General features: G+C 33.7%; 1 protein-coding gene and 1 pseudogene across 2 annotated transcripts; both read right to left on the bottom strand.

Moving 5' to 3' along the window:
• Window positions 1–2,965: 2,965 nt before the first annotated feature.
• LOC143561526 (lysophospholipid acyltransferase 1-like) lies at window positions 2,966–6,967 on the bottom strand. Its single transcript, XM_077049589.1, has 8 exons — window positions 6,631–6,967; window positions 5,586–5,641; window positions 5,259–5,479; window positions 4,773–5,178; window positions 3,641–3,726; window positions 3,497–3,560; window positions 3,272–3,390; window positions 2,966–3,165 (listed from the first exon to the last, which is right to left on the bottom strand). Exons 1-8 carry the CDS (start codon window positions 6,927–6,929, stop codon window positions 3,028–3,030), a joined length of 1,389 nt encoding a protein of 462 aa, XP_076905704.1. The 5' UTR covers window positions 6,930–6,967; the 3' UTR covers window positions 2,966–3,027.
• Window positions 6,968–13,923: 6,956 nt separating this feature from the next.
• LOC143561527 (F-box protein PP2-A11-like) lies at window positions 13,924–15,599 on the bottom strand (annotated as a pseudogene). The gene is made up of 3 exons (XR_013140321.1): window positions 15,246–15,599; window positions 14,953–15,071; window positions 13,924–14,394 (listed from the first exon to the last, which is right to left on the bottom strand). The product of XR_013140321.1 is annotated as an F-box protein PP2-A11-like (transcript).
• Window positions 15,600–20,223: the final 4,624 nt, after the last annotated feature.

Genomic DNA, 20,223 nt, shown 5'->3' on the forward strand with positions numbered 1-20,223 from the left:
TCTTAAAGATAATAGCCCAAGTTCTATGGGCTTCAAAAATAATTATTAAGTTCTAAACCATCATGGTAATCCCGAAACGAGTTTATAATAAAGTTGAAGGGGTTAAGCGAAAATTTTTGTTTATTTTAATTAGTTTATTTGAGTTTGAGTTGTTGTATGATTAGATTTGGGTTTCAAGTTTTTATTTGTATAAACAGAGGGTCTAGGGTTAATTGTAATGCGTGATTTTAGTTTTTAATAGTATTGAAAAGAATTGTGAGGAGTTCTCACAAAATATCATGCTCTTGATCCAATTATTCCAACAGTTTATGTTTTTGTTTTATATATTTCAGTATTAAGTTTAGTAGTTTGAATTTATTGATATGTGGGGAATTTTTGGGGATTTAGGTTTTAAGTTTAGTAGAGTTTTGATAGATGGATCGATGTTATGATTTGGGGATTTAGGTTTTACCGGATATAAGAGGGGGGGGGGGGGTGTTTAAAAGAAAAGAAAAAAATAATAAAATAATGAAGTTACCAAATTACCCATGACTTAACAAACAAAAATAGACGAAGTTAGAAAAGGTACTAAAATGATAAATTTTAGAAAAGTGAAGTAGTCATTTGCAATAAATTCGAAAACGGTACTAAATTTGCGTAATTAAACAAAACATAAATACAAAAATGACATTAACTCTTTACATTATTATATGAAAATATCTTAACAAATGTCATGTTAGGTTGCTTCTTTATACATGTACATGTGTACTTTTTACATTATTATTATATATATATATTACTAATAGTTTTAGAGCCAGTGTTACACACGAGATAATTCAAATTATAAAATTATAAGTAAAACAAATAATTACATAGCGTATATGAAAAAAAAATGTATTACATCTATGTTTGTATCTATACAATGTGTACATAAATTATATCAATAAACTTAATAAAAAAATGTTCGTGCAAAATCGTGCCCGAGAATGCTTCTTTTTATTGAAAAATTCATTCTCGGTGTCATATATGTATAATTGAAAGTATTTTGGTTATGAACCAATTTTGAAAATAATACTTCTCATACGATAGTAGTTCTAACCACTCAGCCTAAATACAAAAGAGACGTTACATTTATTGATATATTTATCAATTTACCACCCATAAAAGGAAAGTGGGATGTTAAATTGTAGCAATGGATGTTCTTCAAGAACTATGTTTTCCTAAGCTACACCATAAAAAAAATATTGATAAGTTTCAGAAGGTTTCTCGACTTTGTTATAATGATAATATAAAAAATAACATGTTAACCCATTCAATTTTGTGAATATTTTGTTTCATTTTAGCATAGTTTTGCATGACATGCTTCACATACGACGTTCTAATCACAATTGAAGGAAAAATTAATGTTGACATAAATATTTCAAATTTGATAAAAGTTAGAAACATTGACATGCATGGGGGTGGATTTTTTCTTAAATTTTAATAGTTGAGGGAAAAATATTCAATTTGTCATATCCCGAACCTTTTGATTATTTCAAAAAATGTCCTTAAAAATAAACTTGAAATCCAAATCATGTTTAAAATTCTAACTTTCATACTTTTGACATTTTAAAGTCAACACTTTGAACCCATAACAAATTTGACGATAAATCTATTTTGCATTCTCAAACTTTTAAAATACTTAAAATTTTCATTTTTGACCCGTAACAAATTTTGCTCTAAATGTAGTTAACTTGTACCAAATAATCTGTTTACCAACTTTTGACCCATAAAATCAAATTTAACTTCCACAAAAAACCCGAAACAATTTTAATTTGAGAAACATGATTTGTTGTTGATTTTTGGAATTCACCAAGTATTTTGAAATATATAGTAAAATAGTATGTTAATATTTATATTTATAAAAATATATAGATATTATATAAATATAGTGTAAAAGGAAAGTGAATTAATTATTGATTTATTACATATATTAGGGTATATTAGTTTTTGAGGGAAAAAAATTGTGAGAATTAACTAAACCATAACAAGTGTTCATATTTATTTTACTTTATTAGAATAGGTAGATATGTAAAGTATTTCACGTATGGTGGCCTTGGAAACGATAGGCCTTAGGCCTTCCATAATGCATTGCATTTATAGTGCATTTGGAGAGGTGGAGATGATGTGAAATGTGACATGGAAGAGAGAGGATGTTAAATCCTTAGCTACCTGCTCATATTTAAAAAGAAAGAAAAGAATTATGAGTGGTGGGTATTAAGGGGGTGTTTGAGACCTTATAATTTTTCATTAAGTTAATAAGTTACAAAAGTGTGACTTATGAAACTTTTTCTCTCACAATATAAACAATCCTAAACACCTTATTACTTTTCAAAAAGTTTATAAGTTATAAGTTGGTGAAAATAAGCAATCCCAAACACCCTTAAATGTCAAAAGAGAAAAATGGAAGAGACTGAGTAGTGAGATATGATGTGACAAAGATTATGTCGAAAGAGAAAAATGGAAGAGACTGAGTAGTGAGATATGTGTGACAAAGATTTTTGCTAAGTATTTAGCTTGCGTTGGTGACGGTTTTACCGATGTGCATGCTAGTTTGTCAAAGTGCACAACTTTAAAAGGGGGTTGTCGCAATGACCGATGGTAAACATATTATGAGGCAGGAACTCGTATTACGACTTTACAAACGTGTTTTTAGGGAGGTGTAATGCCTCAACTAGTAAAGCGGAAGGGTCAGCGTGAACAAGGAACTTGAAACGTCTGTCGATGGTTGGGAAAGCGTGTATTTTTTTTCGTCGGAAATCCTTCGTATAACTAACCATGAAACTACACACAAGTCCCCTCTTCCCACCTCCTTGTCGAAGAAATCGAGTACAAAATACAGACTTCATAATGATGATCTTAGATAATGGCAACAAAATTGAAAACAAACAAGTCGTTTTTGACATTAAAATTTAAATATAATCCTAGCTAAGAAATGCTTTAGCTTGGCAAATCTCATCCTTTGCTTTTTCATTGGGAATTAAGGGAGAGAGATGGTTTTACAAAACCTCACAGCTCTTTTTGGGCTTTCGATCGGGCCGGTTTTGGCTTGATTACATTCCCGAGAAGAATCAACACCACCGGAATGATAGTTCCAATGTAATATACGCTCCCGTATGCAGCCACTGTTTCGTGTAGACTTAATACCTGTTTCATAAAAGCCAACACAAGTCAAAATTGGGTTCTAACTTCTAAGTTCTAACCCGTATTTACAATTCTAATTTCCTCGATTTAAAAAGAAGTTTATACTAACCATAAAACCAATGCAGGAATAATTTAGAACGAGAAGCGTGTAAGCAAAGTTCATGAGACTTAAAGACTTCTTAACCAATGCCAAATGTGGCGGGACCGCCTGCTGCCATCTGTAAATGGCTGTGCTCGTAGACGAATAAAAACAATTGTAAGGTGATAATAAAGTATATACGATTAAAGTATCATTAGATGCGAGTTATAAAGAAATTGTTGACCAATGTGTTACCTCTTGACCCGGCAATCATCAACGCAGATTGAACAAAGAATATGATGTACCCAGGATATAATCCCTGTTATTATCAGAAATGTTAACAAAGTTTAGATTTATATAATATAAAAATGATAGAAACTTAATGGAATTTAAACTTACATGCCAGACAGCGCTAACAGTCTGTGTTGCTAGCAATTGGAAAAACCCGGGCTTCTTTCCCTTTTGAACAAGTCTGTCATAAACATCTGATAACGAAAACAATTAGCGGTCACAATTTCCGACGCAACATGAAAATAGTCGGGTTCTGGGTTGACGTGTTGTGTTCAGGTTGGCCTGTTTAACTAAGCAGGTCAACCAACTGACACGCTTAATAATTGATTCGTGTTCGGTCTCGCGTGTTTGATCAAACGGATCGTGTTCGGGTTGACATGTTTAACCCATTTTACCAATCAGGTCGACCCGCTAACCCATTTTCTACAACCTGCCAAACCTGTTTAACCCGTTTTCTACAACCCACCAACCCGTTTAACACATTTGCTAACTGATTTCTATTCGTTAAGCAATAAATACACGTTTAGATAAATGGGTTAAACGGGCAATGTTTGGGTTGATCTGCTTAACCCGTTTAACTAAACAGGTAGACTAGCTAACTCGTTTAATAAACGGTTCATGTTCAGGCTGACATGTTTGATCAAACAAGCAGTGTTCGGGCTGACATGTTTAACCCGTTTGATTAAACAGGTCGACCCGCTAACCCTTTTAACCCACTTTTTAGAGCCCACCAACCCGTGTTTACGTTTACAGCTTGATTACTATTCGTTAACCCGTTTGGCATGTTTAGATAATATCTAAATGGGTCAAACAAGTCGTGTTCGGGTTAGAGCCCACCAACCCGTGTTTACGTTTACAGCTTGATTACTATCCGCTAACCCGTTTGACATGTTTAGATAATATCTAAATGGCCAAACAAGTCATGTTCGGGTCGGCCTATTTAACCAGTTTAGTTAAAAAGATCGACCGGCTAACTTGTTTAACCCACTTGTTACAACCCACTAACCCGTTCAACACATTCGCAACTTGATTATTACCCCCCATCAACCCATTTGACACGTTCAGATAAACAGGTTATGTTCGCATTACACGATTTTGAGTGCGTGCGGGTTAGGATTGATGCTGACACGAATAAATACAGGGGCCATGTTCCACACGAGCGGTAACTCAACCGAGATGAACCACACCCGTTATTAAAAATTTCATATATAATAAAGCACATATTTGGCTAGTAACTCACAGTGACGAAGCCATGTGCTGACTTGGATATTCCACACGAGCGGTAACTCAACTGAACTCTTTGCGAACTCGACACCCAAAACATCAACATTTTTCGCACGGTCCCACCGGGCTTTCGGTGGAGAAGAATCAGTCCAGCCACTGAAGCCGAGGCCAGAAATAATAATAGAAGCTTCCGAGATAGACCAAATGAAATAATACTTCCAGCGAGCAGTGAAGCCCGACATGTATTGAACGGTCAAACGTTTCACAAATCCCCATTCTTGATAAATCGGTTCACTAAATCTTGAAAGTGGATAATAAGGCGAAAGATATAGATACAAACCCATACATACGCCCGCTTGAAGAAGTGCTTTAAGTGTTGGAACATATGGTGAAGGTGAACCTTTATCAGATTTTGTCCAAATCTGAGAAATAAATGTCAAAATTAAATATATATTATACAGAGATTCATTATATAAATTGAGGAGATAAACTGGTTTGTTACCCCTTTTCTTTCGGTCCAATCCAAATAATCTTTGATTTCATAAACAGGACCAGCAAAGTGACTTCCACAGCACAGGCAATATCCGACATACTCGATTAATGATGGTAACTTAAGTAAGCGGTTTTTCTTTTGGGATTCACGAAGATCGGCCTCTTTCAATAATCCATCGTTGTAATTAATAGCACATGAAATCACTTTCAGTGTTATCACCATAAGAGATCCTACATAAAAGCATTAAAAATTATACTTGATCCTCAAAATTGCAAATTTACAATTCATTTAACGAAGCTAATTCTTAATTAAGGATGAAGTATAATGAGTGGTTACCTGTAGCATCGATTCCTCCTTCCTTCCATGCATCTCCACTCATGTAGTATACATGGCTACATATTTTACAAAAATTAACAAAAATTAATACAATTTGCAGATATTGAAATGCATCATATCTTAGGAAAAAGTGAAAGACAGAACTTATTTGGGAATAATAAGAAAAGAAAGAAACAGAGAGGCTTTGATCAGCTTGTGATATTAACTATTTTGGTACATGGTTTAAAGGGTTTGATAATTATCACATGTGTTAAGTTATTTGTTAGTTTCATATACCTAACTATTAACTATATATATGTTACAGTGTTAGCATATATGTAGATATACACATGTGTGTATCCCACTTCCAGACTTTAGTAATTAGTACTTCTAAAATTACTAACCTACACACATGTGATACTCAGAGAACTTCTTGATCATATAATTAACATACAGAAAGAATTCAACTTCACATTTATAACCACTGCCATTAATGCTTAGGATTCCTTATTTTTCCCTCCTTATAACACACAATACCAAACACCTTTTAACTTTTCCAAAAGTTAATAAGTCATAAGTTGCTTAAAATAAGCAATCCCAAACACCCCTTGTTTAAGCCTTTATTATACATCAGTACTTTTAACATGAAAAGTTTAGAACTTCAACTTTGGCCACTAAAGCTTTATACTTTACACCTCAAGACTTTTCACCTTTCAACTTTGGGCACAAAAACTTTCAAGCTTTCAATTTTAACCACAAAACTTATAGACTTTTACCGTGACGAACCGAACCAATACTGATCGTCAGGTTTCTATCACGAATCAAATTCGAGCCGCCACAACGGACGGGTTCTCCAACTTGTTTTATATAATTATACTAAGCATTTAAACAAAATATATTCAAGTCATAGTTATCACTTCCAATAGATTCATGCAAGATATGTTATTATGCATACCTTATTTAGTCATTTTTTTTATAAATGCATGGTACCCACCAGACAAAAAGTACCAAATACCCATAAACCAAGCCCTAATTGAGTAATAATTTAAAATCCAAATAATCATACCATCCAATGAGGTAGCCCATAGCCGACAAGAACGAAATCACGCCGCAACGTTTCCTATAGACGACCATTGAGGCGTAGCTGATTAGCATGGGCACGAAGAAGTGTAGATTGGAGGAGAAGCCGAATGAGATGTAGGAGAGCAGTGCGCCGGTGAGGGCGGCGTAGAGGTGTCTGGCGGTGGCGCCGCCGGGGATGAGGCGGTGGAAGAAGCTGACGGGGATGGTGGAGATGAAGCAGAGGAGGAATCGGAGTACCGGAACTGATACTCCGATCGCCGACGCCATTGATTCCATCTCCATGGGTTCGGGTTTGGGTTTGGGTTTGGATGGACTGAGTTTACGAGGAGCTCAGGTCTTGTATAAATTGATACACAACCTCTCTATCAACACTCATAATTTTAATATTAATATTAATATTATATTATTTTTAGTAGAAACTTGAGTGTGTGTATTGATTTTTCTTTTTAAGTAGGGATAAAGACAAAAGTAATATTGTTGTGTTAACTTTTTATAATTATTTGTTTTTCAAAAATGTATATTATTAAGTTGTTTTATAAAGTTGATGGCTTTCATTAGTTGGATCATTGAAATGAATGGGTATTATCTCATCGCACTGTCGTGTTTTCTGGCGAGTGTACATGAGCGCTGGCCTTAGGTGAGGGTTTTTCTCGAATCGAAAGACGAGTGTATCCCAATGTAGCCAGTAGTCCATTTAAAAGATTCGTTGGTCGTTCAAAGATAAAGTTAGTGTGGTAAATGTTATGCTAATGCTTCTGTAATTATTCTAACCACATCATGATTTTGTTAATAATGATAATTATTCCCTTATAATCAATGGCTTGATGTTTGGTTAATAGGATTTCTAAAACTTTTTTTCCTTTAATGTCATCAAATTTACTAAACTGCCCCTAGACTCATCAACCATTCTCAAGCATCGATTAGAAGATTAGCATGCCAAAATGGAATTCAACGATCTATTTTTGTGCATTTTTAATATGGGTTGCTTCAAATGGATAATGCAGGGTGTAAATTTTGAGAACTCTAGGCGTGTGGTATCAAATTAGCGTCCATGGCCTTCGAATGATATATAAGTATAGGGTGATTCAAAGGCTAATATTTTTACAAATAACATATTATCTCCAAATCATCGAGCTTAACTAACTAGTAACCTGATTATGCTTTATAATTGCAGGCTCGTAGAGTAATGCCTACATATCTCATGCAAGATTCAACTATAGGTTTCATCAGACTTTCGTGTCTTTTCAACCAATCTTCATACATTTGGAGATTGTTGGAAAATTTAGAAAATTTAGTATAGGAGTTATATTGTTAATAAGTTATGGTTTTGTGTTCTCGTTATTGGGAGTTTCAAAATGAGCTAATGGTGTCAACATAGAGTTAAGATGAATGATACATGACATCAAACTAATGAGTTTTATATATAACTTGAAATAAAGATATGGGTAAAACTTGTCATAAAAGGTTGGGTAAACAAACCATGAAATAGTTAAGTAAAAGGTTTTGAAATAGTTAAGTAAAAGGTTAGATGCTTGATAAACTTCAGATCCAATTGTCAATGCTCCTAGAGCATCTTAAGTATTTCCATTGGAATCTATATTTCCATCTATAAATCAAAATGCGCTAAGGTACAAATCTAAATGTTTATTCTCGGCAGCTCCTTTATAATTTTATAAGAAAAATCTCTAAATTTTTTTAGGAGGTTGTAAGTAGCTGTGAGTGGCGGAGAGAAAAAATTTTAAAGAGAAGAGTAAATTTGGAGGAATATTGTTCATTCTCCGTTTATATTTTAATATATTTAAAAGCGGTTGTGAGTTGAGGAGAAAGAAAATATAATGATAAGGATGTAAAAAGGTATTATTTAATCGTACATAATAGAGAAAATGTAATGTTTTTTTGATGTAATTATAAATATGGAGATAAAGAAACTCCTAGGAATGCTCTTAGCGTATCATCTTTAAATTTTAAAGATGGAGCAAGAAATTAAGACTTCAATGTGAGTGCTCACGCATTATAATCTGTATTTTCATCTGTTTAATTTAACTACATATTATTTTTATTTAAATTTATCTCTAAAGTTATTTAACCTTCATCATCTCATTCTTCATTTATATCTTTATCTCACTTAGAAATGCTTATTTTATCACAACATTTACAGAGATGATGGATAATGAATTTCTATATTCAGAATCTAATCATAAATTCTATATTTTAGAAATAAAGATAAAAATAGAAGATTTTAATAGAGAAGCAAAGTAAAAAAAAAATAAAAAATAGTGATGAACATAAGGATAAAGATAAGTGGTATGCTTTTAATTTATTATGTTTTCATTTTATTAATACTGCAGTTATTTTACCTATATTTTTAACGTTTTATTTACTTGACTATTTAAAAGTTAATTAATTTTATTATTAACTTAGTGGGAAATATGTATGTCTTACAATTAAATGGTTATTGGTTCTAATCTTATTTAAGACAGTGAGTGAAAATAAATGAAAATAAATTTAGCAGATAATAATGGTTATTGGTTCTAATATTAATTTATTTGATTTTTATAATTTTTAGCTTTCATATTTATTTGAAAGATTGCTAGATACTAATAATTGCATAAGTTGCACAATTATAACCCATTTGGCATTTGGACGAGGGTAATAATTAAATGAATTTATGAAATAAAATATGGTAAAGAAGAATGAACTTTAGGAAAAGAAAATATAGCTACAATAATTATAATTAGGGTGAAGATGTAAGAAGTCAAAAATCATGTTCGGGGTGGTCATTTAGCACACCAAGACAACTTCATGATCGTTAGTAGTTAATGGATATTGATATCTATTTCCATTTTCTTTATTCAAAGCACACATGTAAAACAAGACTAAATATTATGAATATATACATAGAAAATGTTTTAAAAATCATGAAAGGTTGGGCCAAGACTAAAAGGGCAAACGGTTCAAATTACACTGATTTAAAACAAACTAGGAGGGTTTTGTTGTACTAGTTAGTCAGTTTTACTACACTTATACTAGGTTCGCTTTATTGGACCAGTATTTATGTTATTATTTTTATTATCATTAGATTGTTTTGGTTAATTATGATTTACTTAAGATCAAAAGTAAATCTGAATAAGTTTTGATGCAAGTTAGAAGATGCGTTGGATTGCCCCATCACAAGACGCTCTCGAACCGACTATTCACTCCTCCTTGGTGGAGCACCGATTTCATGGAAAACAAAGAAATAATCAGTTGTTTCCCGTTCATCTGCCGAGGCCGAATATAAGTCCATGACTTCCACTGTGAGCGAAATATTATGGGTAAGATGGCTTCTGAAGGAATTGAATATACGGCTAACCGAACCTACCCCTTTATTTTGTGACAATCAAGCAGCTCATCACATTGCTAACAATCCAGTTTTCCATGGGCGTATTAAACATGTGGAAATAGATTGTTACTTTGTCCGGGAACGAGTTGATTCACAAGACATTCAGCATCGACACACTGATACAAAGATGCAAATTGCCGATCTTCTGACAAAAGACTTAGGAGCACAACAACTCACGTTCTTACTTGCCAAGTTGGGTGTTAAGAATTTACACGCTCCAGCTTGAAGGGGAGTATTGAGATTTGATTTATTTTAAATCTTTTCCTTTTATCTTTTCCTTGACTCACTTCTAACCTATTGTTATATTCCATAGATAGTTATAGGTCTTTATTTTTATTCCCTGTAATATTGATTCACAAAATAATCAACATGTATTCTTCTTTGAGATCATCTTTTTAGACGTGGTGCACGTATGCCCAAGACTAATTTAATTTTCACCAGACCAGGGCATAGGGTCAAGGGGTGGAGTTGATGGTGGGGTCTCACTTAGTTACTAGCTAGTGAGCGTCACCTTTGGTGACCAAAAGATTGATTATCAAAGTTGAGTGCCTCCGGGCTTGCTTCTGGTCTACTCGGTTGGTAGAAACTGCACTATCCATATCAACTCATCGATATACAGTAGTTGTTGGATCAAGGTAATTGAACAATCAACAAAACCTATGCGATTAGCATATAATTGTATAATCAATGTTTTTAGTAGGAACTGTTGGTGTTAAAAACCATCAATATATTTGAAATCATAAAATTATCTTATAGTTCTGAAAAAAAGAAATGGCTATGGACCAATCGTTATATATGTATGTTTTTGTTTCTAACAAAATACACATCTATGACTTGAAATTATCTCAAAGTCAGTAAACTTGTACGTAACTGATGTGATTTTTTAATTAGTTAATTATTGGATGTAAATACATGACTGTAAAACTCGAAATAATCTCTTAAAATAATTACCACTAATACAAAATGAATACTCAAATTACCTGATCAATTTAAAAACACCGAGTAGCCAGACTTTATTTGTTGGTCAATAAAATAAAAAAGATAGATTTGACTCGAACTAGTTGCCTTGTATAACATTTGAGCTAATTGTGGTATGCTCGAATAAATTTTATGCTGGAATTTTATTTTACATTAATAGTTACTGTATTTTTTAAGGTTCATTTAACATACAAACTCATTAAAATTCAAAATTAACGAGCGCGTTCATGAGTTACGATGTAACTCTTATTGAACTCGAGCCGAATACGAGCTTAACTTACCCTTAAGATTAATTATTATTATTATTACAAGTCGAGTCAACAAGAATCTTGTTGTAAAGTCTATTGTTGGGTTTGGGTTTCCTTAATAGTTGGGCTATCATTATTTGTTCCGGCCATTTTCTTTGTATGGATTGGACTTGTTGAACATGAACCAAGTCTTTAGCCCATTAGCATGGACAATTTAAAAGGATTTTCTTTGTAAAAAAATATTCGAATGGAACAAGCGAATGAAAAACCTGAAATTTCAAACCCGAATTATCCGAATTTTTGGATTAAGATTGTAAGTTTAGAAAATTCGGGACAGTACATATAGGGTGGCAAAACAAACCAAAATAGGTTGTTTTAGGTTAATATGTATAACTTTGAAAATTGAAATAGATCAGGATGAATAAAAAGAATTTTGTAAAAAGGTCAAGATAGGTTGGAAAAAATTAATTACTTTTGGTTATGGGTTAAATTGGGTTTGTTTTTGAGTTAGAATGGACTAAATTAACAAGCTCCATCCAATTTTATTTCAAACAAAACCCATAGAACTTAATGGAAATCGAGAAATCGAAACCGAAAATATAGAAAGCGAATAGATATCGAAACCGACCGAAACGAAAAAAAAAAAAAGACAAACCGAACCAGAAAAAACCCCCCGAAAAAACAGAAACAAAAACGAGTTTTTTTTCTTCTAGTGAACGAGGACGACAGGAAAAACATTTTAGTTATTTTAGTTTTTACGTTTTTTATTTAAAAATCGAGTTATTATACTTTTTTTATTAGTTTTTTTAGAGGTGTTTGAACCCTTTGCATTTTAACCTTTATTTGGGTCAAGATGAGTTAACGTTACTCATCTTGACCCATACATATCCTAAGCTTTTATTTTAAAAAAACTCATCCTGACCCAATACATATTGCCACATCTAATTAGAGCCTTTATTTTAAAAAAACTCATCCTGACCCAACCTATATTGCCACCTCTAATTACATATATCCGAAGTCCAAAATTCTATATATTAATATATTATGAATTGGAAATAAGAATTAGGAGTAAAGTGTCATTTTCGTCCTTGTGGTTTGGCAAATAATACGAATTTAGTCCAAAGAGTTTATTTTTTGCATATAGACCCTTCACATTTCCCAATTATTGCCAATTACATCCAAATCACTAACTCCGTTAAATTGAATCGTTAACTCAGGGGTGGACATATCTTTTCACTCTTTCTTTATTACATGAGTACAGTGCCAAAATCGTCCCTGAAGTTTGGTCACATTTGCTAATTTCGTCCAAAAATATTTTTTTTCGCAATTATACCCTTGATATTTCCTAACTGTTGCCAATTTCGTCCAATTTGTTAACCCGGTCTAAATTTAACATTAACTCAGGGGTGTTACTGTCCTTTTACATATTTGTTTACATTGTTATTATTATTACGCTGAGTTAAACCCATTATATGACTACAAATAAAGAAGAATAAACAAACGGATAATATATTGGATTCAAACATAGGAATCGTGAAATGTTATACATGCATCAAACAAACACATAATAACAATAATGTAAACAAACATGTAAAAGGACAGTAACACTCATAAGTTAATGTTGAATTTAAACCGAGTTGAATTTGGACAAAATTGGCAACGGTTGGGAAAAATCGAGGGTCTACTTGCGAAAAAAAAATATTTTTGGACGAAATTCACAAATATGACCAAACTTCAGAGACAATTTTGGCACTTTACTCGTATAATAAAGAAATAGTGAAAAGACATGTCTGCCCCTGACTTAACGATTAAATTTAACGAGGTTAGTGATTTGGATGTAATTGGCAAGAATTGAGAAACTTGGTGGGTCCATATGCAAAAAATAAACTTTTTGGACTAAATTCGCATTATTTGCCAAACCACAATGACGAAAATGACACTTTACTCTAAAAATTAGGGCATTTATAAATCTTAAACAATATACGATTCTGACTTTTTTTTAAGCACAATGTTGCATTGTGTTTTGACATTTTTTGGAACATGTTAGTGTTGGATTAAGAGCATGTTTGGGATTCAGTTTGAAAAATGTTTATTAATTTATTGGTTTTTTTAAAAAGCCAGAATTTGGGGCTTTTGAAACTTTTTTTAATTCTTTTAAAAAGCTAAAATAAAAAAGATTTTTATGATTGCCAAATACATTTTAACTTATTAGCTTTTTAAAAACACCAATAAACCAATAAGCATTTTTCAAACTTAATCTCAATTCCCAAACATGCCCTAAGTTTAATTTTGTAGACTTTACAAAGACAAAATCTTGAATATCCGTTTCATCATTCGAAATTAACACTCCTTACACATGGTATTTGGACATGCATACAAATACAAGCAAAAAGAAAGGAGATTTTCATATAATTATTGATGTTTAAATCATTTTCTTGTGCCAATCTAGTACATAAATAGTCTTTCAATCGGTACAAAACCAATTTTAAATAGAAAACCGCTACATCTATACACAAGATCGTTATGGAACCACATAACTCATTATCTTTCACTCTGCTCACTATATCTTACCATCACTCGTAAGAATACTTAAGTGATTTTCACAGTTTTCTACTTAAAATTGATTCAGTACAATACCCCTAAATCTATCAACTTCATAAAACACCCTCTATCTACACATGAGGTTATTTGCACATCAAAAAACTGCTAACCTCCCAATTCAACAACAAAACCCTTTAATCCCTTCACTTGGGACAAATGAGCACAGAATCCACACACAATCCGCCTTTAGTATGTGTACAATCGATCTGCATCATCGAGAACTTAACCTTCATCGGCGATCTAGAATCCTCAACCACAAAACTCCCAACCCGATAAAGATTCCACGCCCCTGGTGCAGTCAAGTAGCATTGAGATATTGCTTGTTGACCATATGAAGTTGACAACTGAAACCTCACCGGCTTTATCTCCCAACCGTGAATGTGCTCACGGTTGCACACCCGACACCCAAAATTGCCTAGCGGGCCGCCCAAGTTGTAGCCGGAAGTAGAGATTGTAGGTTCCAACTGGGAACGGGAACTCCACCTCTCCATCAACTTCAAACCACCATGTTTGTTGAAGATATGCCACACAACCAAATCTGTATCCAAAGAATATTATAAATAACTCATTTATAAATTAAGTGGTTTCAGGACTCAGGCATTGCGTTCTGAATCTGATTATTAGTTTACAGTATTGTAAAAATCCTGACAAGGCGTCGATTAATCGCTAGTCCCCACCCCGTTGATTAATTTTGGCTAATCGGCCAGATAATCAGTCAATGGTCAAATCTAGCTAAAATCAGGATTAATCGGACCCAGTCGACTCTTTTGACGAGGTTCTGGCCAAAATCGGCTGTTTCCGTCGAGATTCCAACCAAAATTAGAGGTTTCCAGCCAATTTTCAGCCGTGTGTATTTAAAACTGAAATTACATATAAAAATGTGTGCGTATATATAAAACAGAAAATTGTACATTAAAGTCCGATCGGACCAACCCCGATTAATCACTAGTCCCCAGTCCCCACCCCACTGCCCGACGCCCCGACTAGCGATTTTTACAACACTGTTACTATTAGTTTCATAAAGCAATGCTAGACACCCACCAAATAAACAAACAAACAAAAAAACATAACCGAATCGGAGAGGTGATGATTTTACCTAGATTCCTCCGTCGAAATCCGACTCCAGTATCTCCGATCATCAATGCCCGTTATCGACAACCCGTTAAACGATATTGACACACAAGGCTTCCCTGTGCCCTTATGCAACCAAACTTTCTGCAAAAGTCAAACTTTTCATCAATAAATAGAAGCATAATTACATCTTTCTATCAGTTTCAAGATTCCACACAAATCACCCAAATTAACAAACTTTTTACCCTATTTCAGATCAAAACCTAATCTTGATCAAAACCCACAAACAAATTGAAGATCACAATAATCAATTCATACCTTTGTGTCTCCATCAATGGAATTGGGTCGAGATAATCTTGCATAAATATCCTTTTTGCACAAATTTGACCGGAATTTGTTACTATTATTATTCCCATCATCGTGATCAGAGATCCATGATACAACAGAGTTATAATTCTCCGGCAATTTGGATTCCCAGACGAAATCCGCCGACGAAGCACCACGAAAAGCACGATTAAGCGGCGCAATCCGGCAGATCTCTTGTGGGTTCAAGTGCACAAGAACCGAACCCACCACACTCTCCGGCAAATCACCCAGACCCGTTTCCGCCGGAGAAGAGGTGGTGCTGCAAATAACGAGAAATGACGAAAACCCAGATCCCATATGAACGAATACGTAAAACTATGAGTGGGTTTGGATTTGTTGATTGGAATTTAATTGGATTTGGGGGATATGGTGGAGAGTGTTGGATTGGAAGAATGAATGCATACTCGATATTGGTTGATTTATAGATGTCATAGATTTAGTTATTAACGTGTTTTTAGAATAATTTGGATTAAGATATCAAGATAAAGGGTTTTTTTTTTTTTTTTTTTAACAAGTTTGCTGGATAATATGCATGAAAATTGCGATGGATGACCCTGCAAAAAAACTAAAAACCTAACAACAGTAATAATAATAATAAATTTTGTTGAAATATATAAAAGAAACACTCAATGGAAAATGCTATAACCTTCTATTAACATAATTTTTATATTCAACCAATCAACACTTTCTCCATACTTCATCACCCAACTATTATCTTATACTAAACTAAAAGAATGAAGCCTGTATGATACACGGATGGTTAAAAAAATACAACAAAAAATTAAATTTAATAACATATTTTATGGATTAATAATATTTAAATAATTTTCTAAAATACATAGATTAGTAAGAATAATTTGTACTTGTATTTTTTAAAAAATCAAAATGAAATGTTGTGAATTTATAACTATTAAGAAAAAAAGAAAGTTAACTTCAGTTAATCTTAATTGAATTGATAAGCTATAAGCATTTTATTTTAAAAGTAAGGTAGTGAGTTTGATTTCAACCACATACGAAAATATAATCCTTTTTGTAATAATATAGGTAGATTTTTTATTACCATATTATAAGCTTTGGGGTTGTAATGATATACCTAGATAAACATGAGTGCCTAAGGTGTAATTGACTTAACCTGCAACTGGTAACGTAATATGTAAATATGTAATAATGAATGAACATTGATAACGTTAGGTAATGCAAAGTGATTACCATATTAACGTTACACACTTGGTATTCTACAACCCTAATCCATAATGACTCTAGCACCGCTAACGCCAGATCGTATAAACAAGTTATTTACTAATTACTTTGAACAAACTTAATCATATAAAATTATAAATTATATGAAACATGCGCTTCATGATCACTGTTGGATATACATCTAATCCAACTTTACTAATAAAAGAAAATAATGAGGATGGTGTGACAATCTCACATTCATTCTTGGTATAATCTCTCTTCTCATTCATTCTACTTATCCATGGGTTATGGGTAAAATTATTTTGTTAAATACGTTATAATTTCGTTTCTAATCTTTCATCTCATTCATATCTATCTATGGGTCATGGGTCAAAATAATTTTGACAAAAGAGTTATAATTTCCTTTATAATTTTCTAATTCCTCATCTTATTTATCCTACATATTCATGGGTTATGGGTCAAAACAATTTTGACAAATGAGTTATAATTTCCTTTCTAATTTTCTAATCTTTCATCTCATTCATTATAGTTATCCATGAGTAATGAGTCAAAACAATTTTAACAAATGTTGTATATTGTTGTAAACTTGTAATGCTTCATCTCATTCTAATTTTTAAATTTAAAATTATAGACTTCTTACTATTTGTAGTATGTATTTTATTTTCTTCTTACTTTTAATTTTGTTTATTTTTTTCAAAAAAACATACTTCATTTATTTTTATTATCTAACAAATCCGTGTAATACACGGGTTTAAAAGCTAGTAACTACATATATATATATATATATAGGTTCCAATATATAAGCAACAACAAATATCATACCAATCTTTTAGAAAAAAAGTTTACATATATAGAGACTCTTTTGGTGAGAATGAGCTTAAGAATGTAAAATTAAACAACAAAAACGATATCTTTTAACCTAAATATAAGTTCTATATAAATATAAACTCTCTTTAATTAGGCTTTTCGCAAGGTAAGATGCTTGGAGCCGCTCATCCAACGTTGCATCTCCTTTGTGGGACAAATGCAAATTTTGTGCATTAAAGTCACACTTCCAACAAGCACCCCCTTTTAGTTGAGGCTAATTTGTAGGAGGTAGAGTAGTGGGTTATTTTTATCAGTTTTTTATTAACTGCAGAAGATTAGTATTAATAGTTTCACGTTTGTTTGTAATAGGGGTGGATATTATTATTATAAAATTAGGGTTTCTTTAACCTTGTGTTTGGAGAAGTTCCATCTCGAATTGGCTAATCGGAGATCAAGCCTATCTCGAATGTGGCTGGTTATGTTAGTTTCATTGCTTTAGATTTCTGGTTTCTATCAATGGTTCCATTGCCGGGAAATCGAATGACGCATACAACTCGGAATCTAGCAGATCAATTAGCAACCATTGTAGCACAATTAGACGCCATTCTTTCATCTCTGAGGGACGATGTTGAAGATATCAAAGTTCGGATGAGAGGAGATAGTTGTAACAGTGAAGAAACAAACGGTAATATGAAGAATGATGTGGCGGAGAAACCGCAGGGGTCCGAGCATGACCATCTTCACGTACCACCTCTAGATGATTTCCCTAATAGTAATGATGATGACGATCGACTTGAGCATGTATTGGGTAATCATTTGAAGATCGACAATGGTGTTCAAGTGCAGACTGGATAGGGTGTTAAATTGCAGGTTGGAGAGGGTGTCGTAGATTTGGAAAGCACCCAAAATCCCATACAAACTCTGGCCTCCTTAAAGCAACATAAACTGACTTTTTTTGCTACAGATCCGGGCTAAGACAATCGACGGGTCCAGGAAACTCTCCTGCCAATTATTAAAGATGGGGGAAGTGATCTCCAATTTTATCCAGTTCAAGACCCTCAGGGGTTGCAGGAAGCCAGTCAACCCACAATAGAATGGCTTATTGCTTGGCTCTACAATTCCCTTGTTTCCGACTTGAGGACAAGTCGATTTTTCGGGGCTGGTAGTATTGATACGAGCATGGTCCTTTTAGTTGAGTCTAATTTGTAGGAGGTAAAGTAGTGGGTTGGTTTTTATCAGTTTTTTATTAACTACAGAAGATTAGTATTAATAGTTTCGCATTTATTTGTAATAGGGGTGGATATTATTATTATAAAATTAGTGTTTTTTTAACCTTGTGTTTGGATAATCACCATCTTGAATTGGCTAATCAGAGATCAAGCCTATCTTGAATGTGGCTAGTAATGTTAGCTTCATTGCCTTAGATTTCTGGTTTCTATCAGCACCCCATGCCATGAAGAGCGCTGCATGTTTGATTTCAGTGAGGGGCATCTAATAAAACACTTTTGTTTGTTTGTGGGAATGAATGATGTTGGTAATTTCCATCTTATTAAGCCCGCCACGTGTAGGTGATTGGGTTAGACCTATTGGGTCTATGGAATTCATTAATGATGTAATAGGTTTATGGGGTTACAATTAGGCTTTTATATTTGGGCTTTACTTGTTGGACAAGTTAGGGTCTCCCTATAAATACATAGCCATGTTAGGGTTATAGTATTGTAAGAGGGATTATTGTATTCAAGTTTTGTGCTAGTTTCTTGAGTATAATAATACATGAGGTTTACTCTAAATATTGTGTGCTCGTTTGTGTTTCCGTTATCAATTCGTACTTGAATTGGTATCAAAGCCAGGCTCCAAATATATATAAAACCCCACCGTCGATCAAAGCTACTGTTGATTTTTGCAAAAGGTTCTTTTTGCAAAAGGTTCTCAATTGTTTGCAAAAGAAAAAGTCAAAAGTTGTGTACTGCTTTGGTTCCTACGAAGAAGAGAAAAAAGAAGGAAAATAATAAAGAAGTTAGTTTTGGTTTTAATTCTTTTTTTCCTTGTTCAACGAATCTTGATCGACTTGATTTTGTGGTTACGATGTAACGAAGAACGATGGGTGATAAAGAAACAATGAAGACGAGCGGGAACCCGAATGCATTCCAAAGTCCCATGCTTACCCCTACTAATTACACGGTATGGGCTATTCGAATGAAGGTACTCTTGAACGTGCATAAGGTTTGGGATACCATTGTTCCGGGTGCAACCGATGATGATAAAACAACATTGCGATTGTGTTGATTTATCAGTTGATCTCGGAAGAAACAATCATGCAAGTGGGTAATCTTGATTCGGCCAAGGAGATATGGAACGTGATTAAGACGCGTAATCTCGGGGCTGATCGGGTTAAGGAGGCAAGATTGCAAACTCTTATGAATGAGTTCGATGGTATGAGGATGAAAGAGACGGAGACCACTGATGAGTTTGTGGTGAAACTCTCGTGTACGGCGTCGAAGGCGGCGAGTTTAGGAGAGATGATCAAGGAAACTAAGATGGAAGAAGTTCCTTTCAAGTCTACCCGAAGGAAGTTTATTCAAATTGTTGCATCCCTCGAACAAAATTTGGATCTCAAAACTGTTGGGTTTGAAGACGTGGTGGGACGTTTAAAAGCATATGAGGAGCGGATTCGGAAGAAGACATGCATTCCGAAACCCAAGGTAAGCTTATGTTTCAAAAGTCTGAATTCTCAAGTAGTCGGTACAATGATCGTGAGTCCACTCGTGGAGGTCGTGGACGTGGAGGAGGGCGAGGACGAGGGTGGTCGCGGGTCGGGTCAAAACCGCGGTCATCAAGAAAACGCCATGAACCGGGAAAACCGTGAACATAAGGACAAAACCCGGGACCTCTCAAAGGTTCAATGTTATTGATGTGATTTTGG

Source organism: Bidens hawaiensis, unplaced genomic scaffold, assembly GCF_021521415.1.
Source record: "Bidens hawaiensis isolate Kalapana, Puna unplaced genomic scaffold, B.hawaiensis_p1.1 tig00020696_1, whole genome shotgun sequence".
NCBI lineage: Eukaryota > Viridiplantae > Streptophyta > Magnoliopsida > Asterales > Asteraceae > Bidens > Bidens hawaiensis.